We start from the raw sequence: 21076 nt of genomic DNA, 5'->3' as shown, positions 1-21076 counted from the left end.
GTTTACAATTAAAAATCACTAATTCTTAAAATAAAAAAGTGGGACAGTGATTGTTTACCTTAAAAAACTACTAATTCTCTCCTTGTCGCCACTGTTTGCAACTAAAAATCACTAATTCTGTCCTTTTGCTAAGATTGAAAAAACTACTCTCTTTTTTATAAATAATAGAACTACCACGACACACATGACACAGACTATTGTATTGCATAGTAAAATTATTATTCCCACTATTCTCTCTATTTTTTTTCACTCTGTCAGTGTACGTGTACTGAAACATCCATTCCCTTTGTTTCTTCCACTCCACCACCACACCAATTTTTCAACTTACACTATTCACAACATCCAAACTACAATCCACTTTTGCATTATTGAAATGACTTCAAAATCCTCTATACCCGTGGCTCCAAAAAATGCCCCAGGAAATAAGAGTGATATAGCATGGAAGCATTGTAATTATGTTGTTGGGAATACTAGAAAGTTGCAATGCAAATACTGTTAGAAGGTAGTAAGAGGGGGAGTTTATCGATTGAAGCATCACTTGGCTGGTACTCAAAAGGATGTTGGTGCTTCCAAGGATGTTACTGATGAAGTGAAGAAAGCGATGTGGGAAATTTTTGTTGGTTTGCATCAAAATTTAAACAAGAAATCAAGGTTGAATATGGAGGAGGAAACAATATAAGCTAGTGAGAAAAGAAAAAATAGTGAAGCTTCAAGTCCTACAAATATTTTTAAGAAGAGAGTAGTTGGTACACAAACTACCAACAACAACATATTTAAGAAAGGTATGAGAAAAATTCTTCTATAACAATGTTATACCTTTCAATGTGGCAAAAAGTGAAGAATTCATTGCTATGCTTGATTTGGTTTCAAGACATGGTCTTGGATTTAAGCCTCCATCTTATCATGAGATCAAAGTTAAATATTTAAAGGAGGAAGTTCAAAATACATTCCTTGCTTTACAAGCATATAGGGATGAATGGAAAAAAATAGGGTGTACTATTATGATCGATGGCTGGACTGATAAGAAAAGAAGGACAATAATAAACTTCTTGGTGAACAACCCAAAGGGAACTGTGTTTTTGAAGTCCATAGATGCCTCTGCAATATCTAAAACAGCTGAGAAAGAGGTGGGAGAAGAAAATGTCATTCAAGTTGTCACCGATAATGCTGCAAACTATAAAGTTGCTGGCCACTTGTTGATGACAAAGAGAAAAAGGCTACTTTGGACATCATGTGCTGCACATTTTGTCGACTTAATGTTGGAAGATTATGAAAAGAAGATCCCCAATCATGAGGAGACTATTCCAAAAGGTAAAAAATTACTACCTTTATTTATTCAAGATCTTCTCTAATTTGTCTATTACAACATTTCACAAAAGGAAGGGATTTGGTGAGGTCGGTGTTACCCGACGTTAAGATGCCTACATGAGAATAAATGAGCTTTGTTTAGAATGTTTACTAGCAATGAATGGAAGTCTAGCAAGTTTGCTAAAACCAATGATGGTAAAATAGTTGAAGATGTTGTTTTAGATAAGGAATTTTGGAAGAATATAATAACTTGTTTGAAGGGTACATTGCCTCTAATTGAAGTGCTTCAATTGGTTGATTCGGATCAAAAGCCAGCCATGAGATTCATTTATGAAGCAATGGATCAAGCAAAGGAGAATATTCAAAAGGCTTTCAATGCTGTCAAAAAAAGGTATTAGTCATATCTCTATAATAAATTAATGTTAGAAAGGCAATGTACCCTTCAAGTGCTTCAATGAGCTTAATTGGAGTTCCTTTGAGATGGTAAGTTAATGTTAGAATATATCTCTATAATAAATTACTAGTAGTTTTCGCTTATCATATTTGTCTTTGCATTTGTTTAGGTTCATACAAAGAGAAGAAATAGGCTAAAGCAAAACACAATGAATGATGTTGTTTTTGTTATGACCAATTCAAAATTAGCCAAGAAGAAACAAACAAGAAAACCAACTCGAACTAACATTGATGATTGTTCATCCAATGAAGAGTGGATTATGGAAGATGAGCATTAAAAACATTGGATTTGGATGAGAACTTGATTCCAGTTGAAGTTGAGGAAGATGAAACTTTACATAATCAAGACTTAGATATGGCTAATTTGAGTGACGAAGGAGATAGGAATGATGAAGCTAAAGATTGTGAATTTAACTTAGAAGACTATTTGATTTAGAAGAATCATTCTTTTGTTACTCCTATAAACGTAGGATATTGATTTGCACTTAGTGAAGTACTCTTTTATTTCATATATTATGAAATTTACTTATGAATTTTGAGTGACAATAAAATTTGTAGGATCTTACGACCCGTGTTACGATCTTTCGATTTACGATCCTTTCCGATCTTGAGTAGGATCTCGATTTTGACTACCATGTGAGTTGTCAATTCATCATTAAGCATAAATCAAACCACAAACTATTGAATGAAAGCATAGATAAATATCTAAGAAATTGAAGTACATAGAATTAGAATTGATTAAATCAAACCTGAACACGAGAGAGTTCAACTACTCACAAAATATTGCAATACAACTTCAACAACATGTAGACATAGATTTTACAATAGGAGCATCTCTCTCTAGCCTCACAAACCTATTCCTACTATACTATTCCATTTATAACTTTCCACTCAATGCTTCTAATGAGGACTTAAGGTCTTTATTTATGAAATTTTTTGGGTAATGCTCAACCCAACTTTTAGTGCTCAGCCAGGAAGGTTTCCTTCTCTGGAGGTTTTTCGTCTATCTTTGCCGCCTCTATGGCTCAATACCACCTTCATATGGCTCAACCATGCACCGCCTTAAGTGTTAAGCACCATTTTCTTGTAGCTTAGCCATGCATTGCCTTAAGTGCTAAGCACCATTTTGTTTGGCTCAATCATGCAACACCTTAAGTGTTGAGCACCACTTTGTTGTGACTCAACTCAAAAACTCACTTTTTGGATCCTTCCTTGACCGTCTTACTAGAGCTCAACTCTAGATTTTGGGGCCCAATTGTGTCATTTTTAATTCTTCGAGAAATTGATGCAAAATCATCAAAAATTCATCAATTTAATATTTTTCTTCTTTTTAGTACCTCATTCTGTAATTATAATCTAAAATGGGTTGTTTACTTACAAAATATGATCAATTAAAACATGACAAATGTCAAGTTTATATGGAAATTTTACGTATTCTAGACACTTATCACTTACATATAATGAATGATGATGTCAAATTAATCAAGTAATGAAGCTATAAAGTTGACCTAGTGATAAAAGAGAGAAGTATTAGTTTAAGCAAGTGAATTCTATACATTGCCATTTCTAACCACTTTGACGTAAATATCAAATTTTAGTTAAGTTAGAGTGAAGAAATTTCTTTTTGTGAAGTCAAATCCTTTTCTTCACTTAACAAGTGTATTTAAATAACTATAATGATCATCGATATGATGCGCCACATGGCAAAAATGTTTTATAAGGACCTAATAAATCACAATTATCAAACAAAAAGGAAAGGTTAAAATACATTTTTGGTCCCAATTTTCGTCAAATTTTGTTAAATAAGTCCTAATTTTGGTTTTGTGTTCAAATAGTTCCCAATTTTCGTCAATTTTGTTCAATTGGGTCCTATTTTGCTAACACCGTTTAAATCGTTAACGACCATCAATAGTGACTTCCACGTGTCACTTCGTGGTTTTTTTATTTTTTTATTTATTATTTTTAAATTATTTTTAATTTTTTTAAAATTTTTTAAAATTTTTTTAAATGTCCATGTGTCAAACCAGTAGCGTGTCACATGTCAAAGTCAATATTCTATATTCAATTTTGTCCCTATATTTGTTATTTTTGTTCAATTTAGTCCCAATTTTGTTTAAAATTGACAAATTTTGTCTCTATCAAAGATGTGACCAAATTTAATTTTTATATCAAAATTATAATGATGTGAATTTCAATATATTATAAAAAATATTTAATAAAAAATGGGAATTTTAATATAAAAATTAAATTTGGTTTCAATTTAGATAGGGACCAAATTGGTTCATATTAAAAAAAAAAAATTAAAACTAAATTGAACAAAACTAACAAATATAGGGACCAAATTAAATATAGAACATTGACTTTGACACGTGGCACGTTGTTTTGTTGACACATGTACATTTAAAAAAAATTAAAAAAAATAAAACAAAAACTACGAAGTGACCCGTGGCAGCCACTGTTCATGATCGTTAATGATTTAAACGGTGTTAACAAAAAATGACCCAATTGAACAAAATTAACGAAAATTAGGACCTATTTGAACGCAAAACCAAAATTAGAACTTATTTGACAAAACTTAACAAAAATTGGGACAAAAAAGTATTTTAACTAAAAGGAAAATATGCAAAAAGTACTCAAAGTTTTATTCAAACACTTACTCTTAATACCATTACTTACATTCACATTTTATCAATTAAGTTCACCACTGTCTTTATATGAAAATTTTATTAAAAAATAAGAAAAAAAAATGAAAGATCATACCAAACCTAGAATAAAAAATCTATTTAACAATTTGAATGTATGAATGGTGAATACCTTTGAAGTTGATAATTTGTTATAGTCTAACAAACCCTTTTATTTTGAACACCATGATACACATAGAGCTCATATTTTCGCTTAGCCACCGTAATGGACATCCTTAATGTGCGGTTTTGTATTACACAAAGTTTATCAATAAATTAAAGAAAAATATTTTTTTCATCTATAATTTGAGATATAAATATAATGTTGCAATTTGACTTTGGTACAAAAAGGACATTTTTAGTCTAAGAGCCCCATGAAAAATTATTGTCCTTAGTTACTATTACTTATTCACCATCTGGTAATCCCATTAGACATCTATATCTTGTTTTTTATTGACAATATTTTTTTTTTTTAAATGGTTCCATACTAACAGGATGAGCCATACCCTGTTTGCCATATTTTACTATAAGGTTTTATGTCGTTTATTTTTGTTAATTATTCAAGTGAGTTTAAATATCAAATAAAAATAAAAAAGTTGAATATTTATAAATATTTATAAATTTAATTAATACTTTAAAATTTTAGATTAAAAGGGATATTAATTTTCTATATCAATTGAACTGAAATATCATGGTTATTTCCTAAAAGAATTCTCCCCGTCAATACCCATTTAATTACCACATATATTTCTCCTACAATCATATTAATAAATACCGCACTTTCCTAAAGTAAAAAATAATATAAACATACTATATTTAAAAAATAACAATCGGTATATAAAAGTATAACAATAATTTGGATAAATATATGTAACAGATATTTAGGTAAGAAACTATTATATTTTTACTTCGTGCTGGTAGAGAGAAGCTAATGAATTTTGTAAATGATTCACAGAGTGTGTATGATTTAATTTTTAATCAATTCTCCAGAAACAAGAATTAATTGTTTCACTGGGAATTTTTTATCTTTTAATTAATTTTGAAATTCAAACACATACCGATTTTGTGTTAAGAAAATCAATTCTATTCAATTCTATATCAATTTAACACAAAACCATCCACGCACTTATAAGAGGAAAGGATTTTTTCAAGTATATTAAAATATTCATTTACTAAAAATAATAACTACAATTATAAATTTAATCTCGCAATTTTAGTATAGCTAATTTTGTTTTGTTATTACTAACTATCGACAAATACAATTTTTGACAAAAATATTGCGTAAGTAAAACTTTTGTTAACTTGTTAAGTGCATGTTTAGTTTCATTCTTGAATGAGTCAAAATTAACATAAATTATTTGGAGGCATCCAAAATCAATTTTTAAAATTAATTATAAATGAAAAATTTATATAAAAAAGAAACATTTTTTTCTGACTTTTCCATTAACCAAAATTAATTTTTCACGTCAAATAGAACCAATTTTATCAAAGTATTTCTAAATACACCCTAATAACTGTCACAGTAGTTGACATATCTGTTTTATATTTAAGGATTATTGATGTGTAGTGGAAGATTTTTTCCAACACTAAAAGGCCAATTTTCTGATACTCAAAAAACCAATATCAAATCTCACTTACTTTATAGGGAATAAAAATATAATTAGACATTTTAATTAGAAAAAGTTGATTCTTGTGTAACACTTCGTCTCATACTTCTTGTTACCACGCCCCACTACAAAGACTTCATTGTGACAACGATGTTTTTCATTTCTATAAGTTTTATGAGAAACTTGATATATAATATTCTTTTATCTTTTATTTAAAATTTAATTTTTATATTTTATTATAATGAAAGTGAAATATTTTCAGATAAAAAAATTAAATGTAAATAATTATTAAATTAAAAAAATATGATCAAAATATTAACTCATTAATTTTAAAAAAGTTATTTTTTGTGGATAGATTATAAAATACAATCTTCCTTTATTTGTAAACTCCATTCAATGTTTCCTAAAACAGTTTATGTATATTAAAATTTTAGTATGCATATTAATTTGAATTATGATTTGGTAACCTGATTTGTTTTTTACACAATAATATATTTTTAACAAGGACAACGATATTTTGATTACTAAACTTTGATAACTTTTTTTTACAATATGAAATGTCATTTTTTAAATAGTTTTTGAATATTGAAAATAAGAAAAAAAATAGAAAATCACTCAAAAGATGACACCTAAATTTGTAAAAGAAAGTTATCAAAATTTGGTAGTAAAAAAATCATTTTCCTTTTAACAATGACGTTGGAATCTAAGAATTTATAAATTATCTAAACTTTTTACCTTCCAAAGGGGTTAGTAACAGGCAAGAAAAAGAAATCTTATGTTGTTGCATTTGGCACATAAGAGAAAGAGAAACATTTGGTGAAGTAATTTATATTTGTCAGAGAAAATTGAATGAGAAATGAAATTTGTTTTGTCAGGGACTATACTACAGATTTCTTTAGTATGATTGAGGTACAACCTATGATGCATCATCAGAGTTTTAACTTGAATTAACCACTTTTTGAGGCTCCATTTTTGTCCTGCTTTTATCTGGGGAATCACTTTCTTCTTCTTCTTCTGTTTCCTTCCTTTTGTTATTCATCTGTTGCTCTTCTTCATCCTTAACTTTTGATTTCAACAAATGTGGTCTCAGCCTGTTTACATCTGACTGTTGAACTGGTTTCAAAAAGAATTCATCAGCTCCATCTTCTAGGCATCTGACATAACAAAAGGGCCTTTAACATCTCAGTTGTACAAAATCTCAGTTATACAAAATCGTAAAATCTATGAATTATTTGTTATGACGTGAAATTAACCAATTTGATGTACTAAAAATAATTTTTTTCTTCAAATATCTTGATGTTAAGATTTGGGTCATGAGAGGTAATTTCCCTCACCTGTTGATTCTTGATGGAACATTCTCTGAGGACATAATCACCACTGGTATATCTTTAAGAGATTTAGATTCCTGCAGATCAATAACTTTTTGTTATTCATAGAAGATACCAGCAACATGCACATCACAAGATTGGTTTTGAGATTTGGTATGATTAAAGGTAGACAAATATTTGATTTTAGTGAACATAAAAACATGTTATTTTTACCTTGATTTTTCTGAGCAGATCATACCCTGTCATTTCTGGCATACAGTAATCAGTTATGATCAGGTTTACATCTACATCCTGCAATTACAATAAGCAAAAGGGATTGATTAATTAGATCATATTATATATCATTCTAACTTTTGCATTAAAAGAAAGGTAAAACTATGTGTCATCATCATTTTTGATAAAATTTTGCAGTAAAATTGAACCTGATTGGCTTCTAAAGCAATGGTGGGAGGCTCTTCATTTCTCTTCTCATCTTCAACCAAACCAAGAAACCTCAAAGCCTTACTACCAGAATCCACAGCAGTAACTGTATTCACAGAACATATATCACATCAAGCAAAACCAAATCACCCCATCTCATAAACAAACATAAAAACATCCAAGTCCATGTTTTTTTATAAAAAGGACAAAGCACATAAAAAAAATAACAAAATTACCATGAAAAGAAGAGGTTTTGAGGAGTCTCTCAATCAACATTCTGTCAATAAGGCTATCATCAACAGCCAGAACATGAAACTGTGCCTCTGCAGCCAAACCCATGATTATGATAATGATGTGGGAAGTTGCAGGCCAAAACAGGAGAAGAAGAAGAAGAAGAAGAGAGAAAAAGATGAAAAGAGTGATGAAAGAAGGTGGCATGCAGAGATTTTAAAAGGAGGCAGATGATGGTGAAGAAGATAGAAAATCCAGGAAGAAAATCTGACAGTTTGGAAAGCAAGATCCGACAGATTTCATCAAGAATCTGGCGGATCTTTTGGGTTGATTTTTGAATTGAAAAACAAGCAAAGAAAGTGCTGTTATTGTACCAAACTCAAAATCTGACTTCTTCATTATTACTATTCTTTTCATTATTCTATTTCACCCTTTTGCTTAGGGTTAAAGACAAAAAAAAAAAAAAACTATTTCGCTGTTCTCTTCTCTTCTCCTTACCCTTTCACAAGACCAAACTATTATTCTTAATTATATCAAACGTTGTTGTCATTGTTCTCACTGTTCAGAGTCGTGTGTGTGGACTCTATTCTATTCCATGCACGTGCATGACATGCTTACCACTATCACACCCACGTACCTGTTGTACAAATATATATACAAACAAAACCACTGCAAAATCAAAAACGTAATTTTCTTTTTACTAATCAAATCTTTTGTCTCTGCTCTTTTTCTAAGAGCCAATATTGACCTAAATTATTTATACATAATTTTCAAACTCTTCTCTGTTGCTCTTTCTTCGAACATTCTCATTTCTTCAATTATGAAAAAAAAAAAAAAACAAATATGTCATGCACTTGCACACTAACTCAGTTTTTATATAAGGCGGCTTTCACTAAAAAATGGTTTGGATGAACTTCACATAATCACTTTAAAGAAAAAGCAAATAAGAGTGAAATTTCACTGCATGAAGATATCTTATTGCTGACCAATTTTCAAGATAAAAAATAAATTGTCTTAATAATCACTCATCTAAATATTAATTTATAAATTAAAAATAATTGATAACTAAAATAATTTCTAAATTAATTATTATAGTGAATTGATCTCTAAATTAGTTACTAATATTAATTACCAAAAAAATTGATTTTTAAATTTATTTCATTAGTGATCAATTTATATACAAATTTAGAGACACATTCTTTTGATAGTTAAAACCTTTGAAGCTAATGTTAATCACCAATTTTAGTGATAAATTCATTATAATGACTAGTTTAGAAATCAATTTAGAAATTATTTTAATTATTAATAATTTTTAGTTTATATATTTGTATTATAGTGGCTAATTATTTTTTATTACTAAAATTGATCATTAATAAGATATTTTCTTGTAATGTATTTAATAAATTTATATGTAGACTAAAGTTAGTTTATTGGAAGTTAGAAGTTATGTTTTAATGAAATTACAATAGGATAACTTTTATAAATTTGTTTATTTTTGAATTAATTTTAATGTTTCATTTTTCATTTTTTTTATGTCTTGTAAATATTTTTAAATATCTTAAAATTTACGTCAATAATTTTTATTAAATAAATGTTGCAAAACTTTTTTTTATCAGAAAAGGGAAAGATATGATATAAAATGTATGTAAAGAGTATCTTAGTTCGTATACAAAATCAGATAAAGCTCTAAGGTTTTAATATTGTATCTTGAATCAAAATCATCATAAAACAAAAAAGAAAAACCCCTTATATTTTTCATATGACCAGTAAAATATCTAAAAATAACAAAATTAATAATTGGAGAGTGACCAGACAATCAAAAAAATATTATTTGTTAAACTATATTATATTTTCACACATAGTTCCTAAGCCCTTTTAATTTAGTAAAGAAAATGGTAGTTACAGCTTACATGTCTTTGATATTCCAAAATTTTCCTTTTAGCAATATGCTGTCTTATGAAAAAAAATAAAAATACCCTTTTGTCTTTTCTGTCTGAAAACTTGTGCTGTCACCGGCATATATATAAAATTGGCTTTCAAATTATGCCTCTTTAATCTCCAATTTTCTTTCAGGGGTCAATATTTATTATTTTAAAAGATAAATATATAATTGGAACATGATCATGTGAGTGATTAAAATATTGCAAATATTTCTCATTCTGATCTTTGGATGCAAGTAATCTGACAGCATGAGAAAGAGAGAGTGAAAAAAAAATATTTTCATTAATATTTGGCCAGATTCCTTTTTTTTTTGGACAGTGGCCAGAATCATTATCGAATATTTTTAATCTTTTCTAAGAAAATATTAGTTTTTTAATCTCTTGGTTTAATTTAAAGCACGTTGTGAAAGTAACCTACAAATAATTCCAAAGCCCTTTTACTTAATTAGGTTAGAAAATTATATTTTTGGTTTATTAGGCACAAGACAGTAGGAAATAATAATAATAGTAATAAAATATACATAAATCAAAACAATAAGTATGATTTTAATCTTTTAAGAAAAAAAAGTTGTTATTTAGAGGACTAAAAGTAATATCTTTTAACACTAAAAAAGAAATAATTTTTTTTCTCTTAAAAGTCTAAAATTGAACTTAAAATACTTTAGGAGTTAAGTATGAGATAAAAAAAAATCATTTAATTAACCCTCATAGAATGATGGTATGAAAGCCTATTGTCCCACCAATTAGGGATGATTGAATGTAATATATTGGTGAGCAGTCCTCTAATAAGGGAAGGCCATTCACTCTATATATAGACTGCACGCTTAATTCATAAAGAAAAGTAGTGAATAAATATCAAAATATTCCCTATTTGGTGGACCCATTCATGTGGTGTAAAATTGTCTAAATAATTAATGGAAGAAGGACACAACATAGTTTTAGGCTTTTTTTTTTTTTTTCATTTGTTTGTAGGACATAGTTTCCTTACCATTATGAATTGACCTAATTTTAGGATAAAGTGGTAACTCTAACATAGTTTTAGGTTTAAAATAAAATTCAAAATGAAATATTTCATTTTCAACTAGTCATCAAAATATAACTTAAAAGAAGTCAAATATTTTTAATGAGATTATTCGTAAAAAAATCAATAATACTTCTAATAAATAAAATAGTTACAGAAAAATAATAATAATACTATTTATTTTACTATTAGAGTGAGTAGCCTTCGAGAGTAATCTTTAATATATTAAATTTGGTAATTCAAAAAACAATTTATTTAATTAAAATTAATAAGCAATTAATATTTAGAAATGTTATTTGTCCAGCCGCATTGTATGAATTGTTTTATATCCCACCTTTCTGCTCATCTTTTACATGTCATACATAATGTTGGGAAGCCATAAACACACACACAAAAGAAAACAGATATTATATAAAATGTTGTACGTGTATCAATTCTCTAATTTTTTTTTAAGAAAAAAATTTTAAGAGCCTTCTAAACAATTAAAATAGTTTTTCTTTTAGTAGGGTTTGAACTCTATTTACAAAAAGAAAAAGAAAAATACTTGAGTTATTACTACACTTAACCAACTAATAATAAAAATGATATAAATACAAATAGTAAGTGTGTTTTCTTGTAGGATGGCTAAAAGACAAGACTTTGTATAATCTTTTGTTTATTATTTGTTTTTTGTTAGCCAATATGATGTTAAGTGTAAGCAGGAAAATGAAAAAAAAAAAATAGAAATAGAAATGTTTGTTGTATTATCGTTTTAGTTTATTCCCCTTCTTTGTGTATATACTAAAACCTTCTAATGTGGTTGAAAAACTCTAAATCCATCTGTCTATATGGATACGAATAAAAAAAATCTCTTTACGTTTTATCGTTTTAGTTTTTTTTCAAAATCTTGAATTTTCAAATTTCTTTGTAAGGTTATGAAAGATAATCATAAATTCTTTTTTTCTTTTGTTCTTTTTTGTTTTGTTAAAAAGGTTAAGATTGAGAATTAAGTATGAGTCTAAGTTTTACATTGAGTAAAAATGAACAAATTGAACATCACACAAGAAAGGAGACTCATAAACTAGTTACTTTAAGGTTTACATTAAGTAAAAATAACAAAGTTGAAAATCATATAAGAAAGAAAACACATAAATTTATTGTTTTAAGATTTTAGATCGCAGGTGGTATCAATACTTTATGTATGAGTTGAACTCATATTTTATTGGTATTGTATCTCGTTAATGATTCTCCTTCTAAAGATCTATCAGAGACAATCCAATTTCCTTTATTAATTACAAGTGAAAAAGGTACATGTGTGTTTCCACTTTTTTCTTATAATAATGAAATTATTATTATAATTTGTAAAATTTTAGTATGACAATTTTAGTTTATTTTATAGGTAATTGTTTTATTATAAATAATCATTTTAATTTTAAAAAATAATAAAATTTAAAAAAATAGTCAAAGTAAGATTGGTAAAAATTTCTGTACATAAAAGGAAAGAACCTCTTTATTAATGTTATACATTAATTATTTGATAAAAAATATTTTTTTTCTAATAAAGAAAATGAAAAACACATCTTTATTAGTGATGACAATAGGGCGAGACGGGGACGTGTTTCGCAATCTCACACTCATTCTCATAAAAAAATTTATCCACATCCTCATACCCAAACTCAACGGGTATTAAACTTTTGTCACATTCTCATCCTTTCCGGGTAACGGGTATATACTTGTACTCATACCCATACCCCATTTCTTACTGTTTCAATATTAATTAATTAATTTCCATAAAATAATATAAAATTACGGTAAAGGAAATATAATATTATCAAGTATTCAATATTAAGTGGAAGTTTGTTTCTTCTATATCAAATATTTAGAAAGAAATTATAATTGTATTTATTTCAAATTAGAATACCAAATAAAATTTCATGAACCAAAACATTTATTAAATCGACTAGTAAAAATCAATGGTAATTAGTCTTTGAATTTGAGTTGCATGTTTTTGTGACTCTAAAACTATAGATGTTAATTTATTAGTGTCAATGCTAATGAATTAGCCTAGGGCTTTTGAAGGTTGACTCTATGTGCACCGACATAGTAGATGTTAAATCATCATTAATTTTAATTTTTTTAATTAAAGCATTTCAACATTAGTCAAGTTAATGGTAATGCATTTTTATTTTAAAATTTATTTAATTTAACGTCGACTTAACAAATGCTTAATAAAATATATTTTTAACATTAATTTAATTTGCATCATTTTTTAGCTTATGCTACTAACAATAACTTCAATAATAAAGTCATGCAATGCCTTCTTCTTCAATAAAGTAAAATACAAATGAAAAAAATAGAGAAAAAATATATTGAATGAAGGAGATGAGTTTAGATGAAAGAGATGAATGTTAATGAAGGTAATGAGTGTAAATGAAGGAGATGAGAATATGAGTGTAGATGAAAAAGATGTGTGTAGATGAAGACGAGTGTCAATGATGGAAATGTGTTTCAATGAAAGAGACGAGTGTGAATGAATGAGGTGAATTGTGAATATTTATAAAGAAAATGAAAGAAGAAAATTGTGAGTGAGAAAATTTGTTATCTTTAAGTTTGGACTATTGGATTAAAAATTATAGGTGTAGCTGGTGACATCGCGGCCCAACCACGGAGCACAGATGGTTGGGATCATCCCGACCTAGGTAGGGTCTGGTCTCATCTTGACCCAATCGCTTAGGTGTCTGCTTTTCAGGTCCAACAAAACACAAAGCGTAAAAGGGGCATGGACAAAGCAAAGAAGGCCGAATATATCTCGGCCCTTTTTGCTGTGTATATCCCAACCCAATAATGTGATGGATGGAAAATGGTACCATTTTGCAGAGGTGTAGAGGAGCAGCGCGCAATCTCATTAAATAAATAAAGAACTAATCCTTGACAAAGTACAGACGAAAAAATCTTAGCCAAAAAGGAAAGAGTTGATCTTTAACAAAGGCACAGATGAACAATCTCATTCAAAAAGGAAAGAGTCGATCTTTGACAAAGTGCAGACACACAATTTCAGTCAATAAGAAAAGAACCGACACGTACAACCTTAGTCAAAAAAGAAAGAGTTTATCCTCATACACAAATGGTCTGCAAATAGTAATAACAGGTATGTTAAAAGATTAGTATAAATTAGGGTCTAGTAAACACATAAATGTATGTTTTTCTCACTTTACTACTTATGCCTCATATTGAATCACTATTTGACTTGAGCGTCAAAGTGCCTATAGGTACCCCCCACCCTCGGAGTTCATACAACAAGAAGATCTAGGAAGAGTCCGAAGAGGAACAACAGGAGGGTCGACATATAGGGTTCTTGAGATTGTCTGGTTCCGTACTAAAATCGTATGGATCAGGTACAAAAATAATCTGTTATTTCTATTCATTATCACAAATACACATAAATTCATAACATATAAATTACACAACACTAACTTAAATAAATATAAGTGTTAAATATATTTCTAATCTCTAAACCTGGATGCAAAATTGAAATTCCTCTATGTCCCAAATTTTGATACATTTTGCTTTCCAAATTTTATAAATATAAGTCATTTTAATTTAACAATGTTAAATCGTTTTTATGTTTCAAACAACATTCTAGACTATCATTTGATTTTGAACGTCTCAAATAAATAAACAACTTAAATGTCATTTGACACGTAAAAAAAGTTTAATGTAGTTAGGTTATAATAACTATATTTATTGATTTTTAAAATTTAAGAACTAAATTGTATTAAAGTTTGGGACAAAGACAAATTTTAATTTCGAATCAAAATTCAAAGATTAAAAATATATTTAATTTTAAATATAAACACTAAAAATAAATAAATTAGTGTCTTAATCAACACTAATATTATTGATTTTTATTTTTTATTTTAGTTAATGTCAAAACCGACCTTAATCTCGAATAAGTATTTTTACTAATTAAAGAAAGTTAAAAGAAATGAACATCGTCATAGAATTGGTGAAGCATACTCTACTAGTATCGATCTAATATTACACAAACTCTATTAGCATAATCTTAGCCTACAGTGATTTTTATTAAAAATGATGTTTTGGCTGTAGCTATAGGAGAGTGATTTGTTAGCTTATAGAAAAGTACAAATATAAAGCTTATAAATTTAAAAAAGTTAATTAAGGATGTGTTTTGGCCCTGCAACTTGTTTAGTGTTTGTCTATTGCTGTAAACATAGTTGGTATTTTTGGAGTTAGCATCCATGAGATTGAGATCCCAAATATATATAGATATGGTGACTCAAGTGTCACCTTTCCTTAATGCATAGATTTTCATAATTTTTTATGTGCAATAATCTTCCACTATCACCACCACATGCACATTATTCAACTTAATTTCAATTTGCCAGAGAAGCACTTATTTTCAAGACACGAGAAGAGAAAGCACATAAAGTATACCAAAAAATCACTTTTCTCATGGCTGCTTCCAATGTTCTATTTTATTATTGTGTTGCTTGGTGAGAGAGCTCATTGGGGGCATAAAGGATGTAACATTTCACCAAATGTGAACTCATATATATATATATATATATATATATATATATATATATATATATATATATATATATATATATTCAAATTTTATTAGAGATGTCAAAATGAGTTTCAACCCGTGAGCCAACCCGGCTCACTACGGGTTCGAGCCGGGTTGGGTCGAGAAAAATTCAACTTTTTCAAAAGTGGGTTGAACTCAACCCGGCTCACTTAACCCACGGGTTAAACGGGTTCGAGCCGGGTTGAAGGTGGGTTGGCTCACTTAACCCACCAAATTTTTTTTACAATTTTTTTTTTAATTTTTTTAAATTTTCTTTAATTTTTGTTTTTAATTTTTTAATAATTATTTACTACTCCTATTATATTTGTTCACAATTTCATATTTTTAAATGCTAGAATGTGACTTAATTATATTTGAATAGTTTGAATGTTTAATTAATTTGATTGTCAAGTTATATATATGTTGATACTTTAATCTTTAAGTATAATCCTTATAGTAAATTACTCAAGTAACCGTCTTACAAACAATTTTTTTCTAAATTAGCATGAAAACGTTTTTTTATTTATATTTTGTTGAATAGTATGACAAAAAATTTGTAATATTAGTCATGCTTTCTTAGACTAATGGATACTTTCTTGGAAATAATTCTTCATATATTGGTGGTGAGCATGATCAAAACATTGGTTCTTGATTTTACTATGATTGTCATCTCATGGGTTACTTAAAAATTTATTTAAATATTTGAATACTTAAAAAAAAAAAATTAGGTGGATTGGTGAGCCAACCCACTTAACCCACCAACCCGTGGTGGGTTGAGCCGGATTGCAAAATTTCTGGCTCACCAAAAAGTGAGCCGGGTTGGGTTCACTCATTTTCAACCCGACTCGTGGTGAGCCAACCCGTATGAGCCGGGTTGGCTCACTTTGACATGTCTAAATTTTATTCATATGAATGAAAAACTAAATAACATTTCCTTTATATGTGAATCTTTAAAAGCATATATACACTTTCATTTAATGTATTAACATAATTTTATACCAGTAAGTGATGTATCTATGTATCTATAACCGGAGGATTCCTCTTTTTTGTTTTATATCTCATAATTCCCCGTTTTACCCTTTACAATATAAATATTTGTTCAATTTTTAAAAATTAACCATCACTTTTACATGTTGTTTATAAAATTGTTTATATCTTCTCTTTTTCTTTTCTATTCATCAACAGTTATTTTCTCATCCTTTCTCGTTCATTTCACTTTATTTATAATAAATATAAATTTATTTCGTATATTAACTTCATAATATTATAATATCATCATTTACTAATATAATATCAATGTATATTTAAAAAAAGTGTACAAAGACACAATAACACTTGCGTTTACGCTAGCATGATTATAAATGATAACGGATTGGATATAGATGTCTACTTGATACTATTCATATAAGAAAAAAAAAATTCGTTATCCAACTTGTTATTCATTGAGTATCTACATGCATAAAAGAAATCTTGAAGATATTTTATATTTTATTTTTAAAATTGTAAATAAAATTATTTAGAATAAAATATTTAGAAAATAAATTGAGATAAAAAATATTTTTTAATGCAAATAAATTTGGTCTTTTTATTAAAAAATAAATTAATAACTTGTACCAAAATATAAATTTTAAAAAATTAATATTTTACAAAATAATTTCAATATCTACATAAAAAAATAGAAACATATGAAGTAAAATTTTAAAGCATTCTTCCGTAATAAATATTTTTTTACTAATATTTTATTTTGATCATTTGAATTTAAACAAATATATTTAAAATTGTGATACCGTACATGTTCAATCAACAAACAAATAATTAAATACTCATATTATCCGTATATATTTAAAGTTTGAATTGATTTTTCCTCTCTATAGATGTTTCAGGTTAAATTCTATGTGGCATAATAATTAGGAGATACCATTAATGTTGAAGTAAAATTATGCAACTTGATTTAATATTTTAATTTGTAATATAACTTGATTTATAATTTTTCTCACTCTCCTTAATTTTTCAACTTGTAATATAACTTGATCTTGAAGAGATTCATGAAAATATTTATCATCCGATAGCACTATAATTAATACTTGTTAGTAATCCATTTTAGTATATGTATATTGTACATGTATGTCTATCAACTCCAACTCCACATCTCTACCAAAACATCTCACAAATAATAACGCGGGAGTCTCATCATAATAACATTAGTGTCTTGTACATTTATTTCATATGTCATATTTCTGGGGAATAGTCTCATAATACCATTATCTTAAAGTTTTGGAGAAGTGATTGATTGCATAATCATAATAAAAAAGGATATCCATGTACCTAAAGGAAATATACCATATGAAAAAAAAATTATCCTTGAAGGAAGATTGTTGTGAATAGTCCAAGTGTGAGTCAAAGTCTCACATTGGATAGAATAGACAAAGTTAAAACACTATATAAAATATCCATAGCATCATTGCTTTAATGTTGAGAGTAAAAGTGATGTCAAATGTCTTATATGTGTAAGACTAATATTATATATATATATATATATATATATATATATATATATTAAACCACAATCTCTCAATGAATATAACATATGAAAAATATAAACCCATTAATATTCGTACAAGAGAAGTATTTTATACTTGAAGCTTAATCTCAAAAAAATATTAATGGATACTCTAAAGAAATTTTGTATATTCTTTTAAACCAAAAGTGACATAGAATAATAATATTTGTTTATTAGTTGAATCTTTTGCTGGTTGCAAAAGAGAATCAAATATGATCCAAGTTTCAGGGAACAAATATAAAATTAAAGTATTTATTAAACTTTTTTTTTCTTAAGTTATCTCTCGGTGTCATTGTTTATGTGTAAAAGTGTATGAAGTTGTTTTTAGGTTAAATTATCTCTCTGGTTCCTATTTTCGTAGTAAAATATTGATTTGATCCCTCTATTTTTATTTATCTCAATTTGGTCCCTATTTTGTGAATTTTGATCCAATCAAGTCATTTCCATCAATGGTATGGTAACAACGTTAAAGAGGTGTCACATGTCAATTCTTAGATTTTTTTTTTTTAACACGTGACACTATCATTGCTACATCACTCTATCACTGCCACATAGCACGACATTAGCTTGACATGTGACAATTTTTTTTATTTTTTTAAAAAATAAATAATTAATTAAAAAAATAAAAAAATAAAGAATAAAAGTATCCAAGAATTGACATGTGACACCTCTTTAACTTTGTTACTACACCACTAATGAAAATAACTTATAAAACTTTCTAAAATAAGGACTAAATTGAGATAAATAAAAATAGAAGGACCAAAATGATATTTTGCAATGAAAATGGGGACCAAAACCATAATTTAACCATAAATAAATTTTAAAACAGTGAAGGAAAAAGGTTTTTTTAGTGAACAGAGACTGCATTGTGCTTGTTCTGCAATGTTAAATTATACCTTTGGTCTCCATTTTTGTAAGAAAATATCAATTTGGTCCCTTATTTTTTAAAAGTCTCAATTAAGTCCTTATTTAAAAAAAAAAAATTGTATCAAGAAAGACAATCCTGATGATAACAATGAGAAAGTGTTGATGATATTGAGGATTTAGTTGATATCAATATTGATACTGATGTAGAGGATGAACACGAACAATGAACAGGTAATGTGCAAGTTGAAGTGGAAAGTATTGAAGAAGACTTTAATGGACCAGGTACGAGTTCTAGGGCAAGTGATAGAGCATATATGGACAATAGTGAGGGGTCGAAGGCCTTAGACAGTGGGTTGTCAGACAATGAATGACAATCAGGAGAGTTCAGAAGTGATATTGATGAACAAGATATGGATGAAGAAGATATTGATGAAGGTGATACTAATAAAGGACATGTTGAAAAAGATGGTTATGGGAACTTTCCAACATTTTCAATGCCCAAACGACAAAATATAAATGGGAATTAGGTACATATTTTAGTGAAAAGGTTAAATTTGTAGAAGCCATCAAAAGTTATGCATTGGAAAATGGAAGAAGTTTAAAAATTGTTAAAAATGACAAGAAAAGAGCGAGAGTGAAATGTCTAGGTGCAAAAGGAAATGTCCCTGGTATGCATACTGTGGCTATATGAAAGTAGTGAAAACTTGGCAGTTGAGGAAAATTATTGATAATCACAGTTGCAGTAGAGAATTTAACCTTCGCTTAATTAATGCAAAGTGACTAAGTAAAATGTTGGAAAACACAGTAAGAGAGAATCCAAAAACAAAGGGGTTGAGATTTGTGATAAAGTCAGTAGGAAACGGAACATTGGCATATCTATGTGTATGACTTATAGGGCAAAGACAATAGCAACATACACTATTGAGGGATCCTTTATAGAACCGTATAAGAGGTTGTATGATCATGCACATGAGTTGCTAAAAACAAATCATGGTTCAACTGTGAAACTCACGGTAGAGGAGAATGAAGGTCAACCTATCTTTCAATGGTTTTATACATGTTTTAAGGCATGCAAAGACAACTTCATGTTATGCAGGCCCATTATCAAATTAGATGGTAGCTTTTTGAAAGGGAAGTACGGAGGAGAATTGTTAGCAGATATAGGAAGAGATGGGAACGATCAAATAATGCCTATTGCTTATGTTGTTGTTGAGGTTGAGAATAAGGAGTCATGGACATGGCTTTTAAAGCTTTTGATTAAGGATCTAGGTCGTGCTCAATTGTGTGTAGGAAGTACATTCATATGCTTGTTTATGAAATTCAATTTCGTATGATATATAATAAAATATGAATTAATTGTATTTAACTGAAAACATAGGGCTTGTTACCAGTTATTCAAGATCTTCTTCTTGGAGTGGATCACAAATTTTGCGTGAGGCATTTGTATGCAAATTTTAGGAAAAGAAATTCTCTGGTAAGAATTTGAAGCGTCTAATATGGAGGGCAACATATTCCACACACCTAGAAGCATGGGAGTAAGAAATTAGGAACTTGAAATATGGACTTAATTGAGACTTTTAAAAAATAAGAGACCAAATTTATATTTTCTTACAAAAATGGAGGCCAAAGGCATAATTTAATTTTTTTTTTATATGTTGTTGAGGTTGAGAATAAGGAGTCAAGGACATGGTTTTTAGAGTTTTTGATTGAGGATCTAAGTGGAGCTGAATTGTGTGCAAGAAGTACATTTATATCAGACCAACAAAAGATGCACATTCATATGGTTGTTCATGAAATTCAGTTTCATATGATAATAATAAAATATGAATTAATTTTATTTAACTGAAAACAGAGGATTTGTTACCAACTATTCAAGATCTTCTCCCTAGAGTGGATCAAAAATTTTGCATGACACATTTGAATGTCAATTTTAGGAAGAAATTCCCTTACAAGAATTTGAAGAGCCCAATATAAGGGACAGCATCTTCCACACACCCATAAACATAGGAGTAAGAAATGAAGAACTTAAAATATGGACTTAATTGAAATTTTTAAAAGATAAAAAATTAAATTAATATTTTCTTACAAAA

The 21076-nt window shown here is 28.1% G+C and overlaps 1 protein-coding gene and 1 pseudogene across 1 annotated transcript; one reads left to right on the top strand and one right to left on the bottom strand.

The window, feature by feature from the left end:
• Positions 1-373: 373 nt before the first annotated feature.
• On the top strand, positions 374-1706 carry LOC114182481 (uncharacterized; annotated as a pseudogene).
• A 5144-nt stretch (positions 1707-6850) lies between these two features.
• LOC114178659 (two-component response regulator ORR3-like) lies at positions 6851-8151 on the bottom strand. Its single transcript, XM_028064693.2, has 5 exons — positions 8034-8151; positions 7800-7903; positions 7591-7668; positions 7384-7454; positions 6851-7203 (listed from the first exon to the last, which is right to left on the bottom strand). The coding sequence occupies exons 1-5, from the start codon at positions 8134-8136 to the stop codon at positions 6987-6989; spliced, it is 573 nt and encodes a 190-aa protein (XP_027920494.2). The 5' UTR covers positions 8137-8151; the 3' UTR covers positions 6851-6986.
• Between the last annotated feature and the right edge of the window lie 12925 nt (positions 8152-21076).

The sequence above is a fragment of the Vigna unguiculata genome, chromosome 1, assembly GCF_037176805.1.
Source record: "Vigna unguiculata cultivar grain cowpea cultivar isolate G323 ecotype 2 chromosome 1, ASM3717680v1, whole genome shotgun sequence".
Classification (NCBI taxonomy): Eukaryota; Viridiplantae; Streptophyta; class Magnoliopsida; order Fabales; family Fabaceae; genus Vigna; species Vigna unguiculata.
This window is presented reverse-complemented; position numbering and strand designations above follow the sequence as displayed.

What these genes read in the sequence shown, in the direction of transcription:
- LOC114178659 (XM_028064693.2), bottom strand. Translation starts at nt 8,136, where the DNA reads ATGGGTTTGGCTGCAGAGGCACAGTTTCATGTTCTGGCTGTTGATGAT. An exon ending in TTGCTTTAGAAGCCAATCAG is followed by an intron (nt 7,669 to 7,799) that starts GTTCAATTTTAC and finishes TTGTAATTGCAG; the next exon opens with GATGTAGATGTAAACCTGAT. An exon ending in GTTCCATCAAGAATCAACAG is followed by an intron (nt 7,204 to 7,383) that starts GTGAGGGAAATT and finishes TTGTTATGTCAG; the next exon opens with ATGCCTAGAAGATGGAGCTG.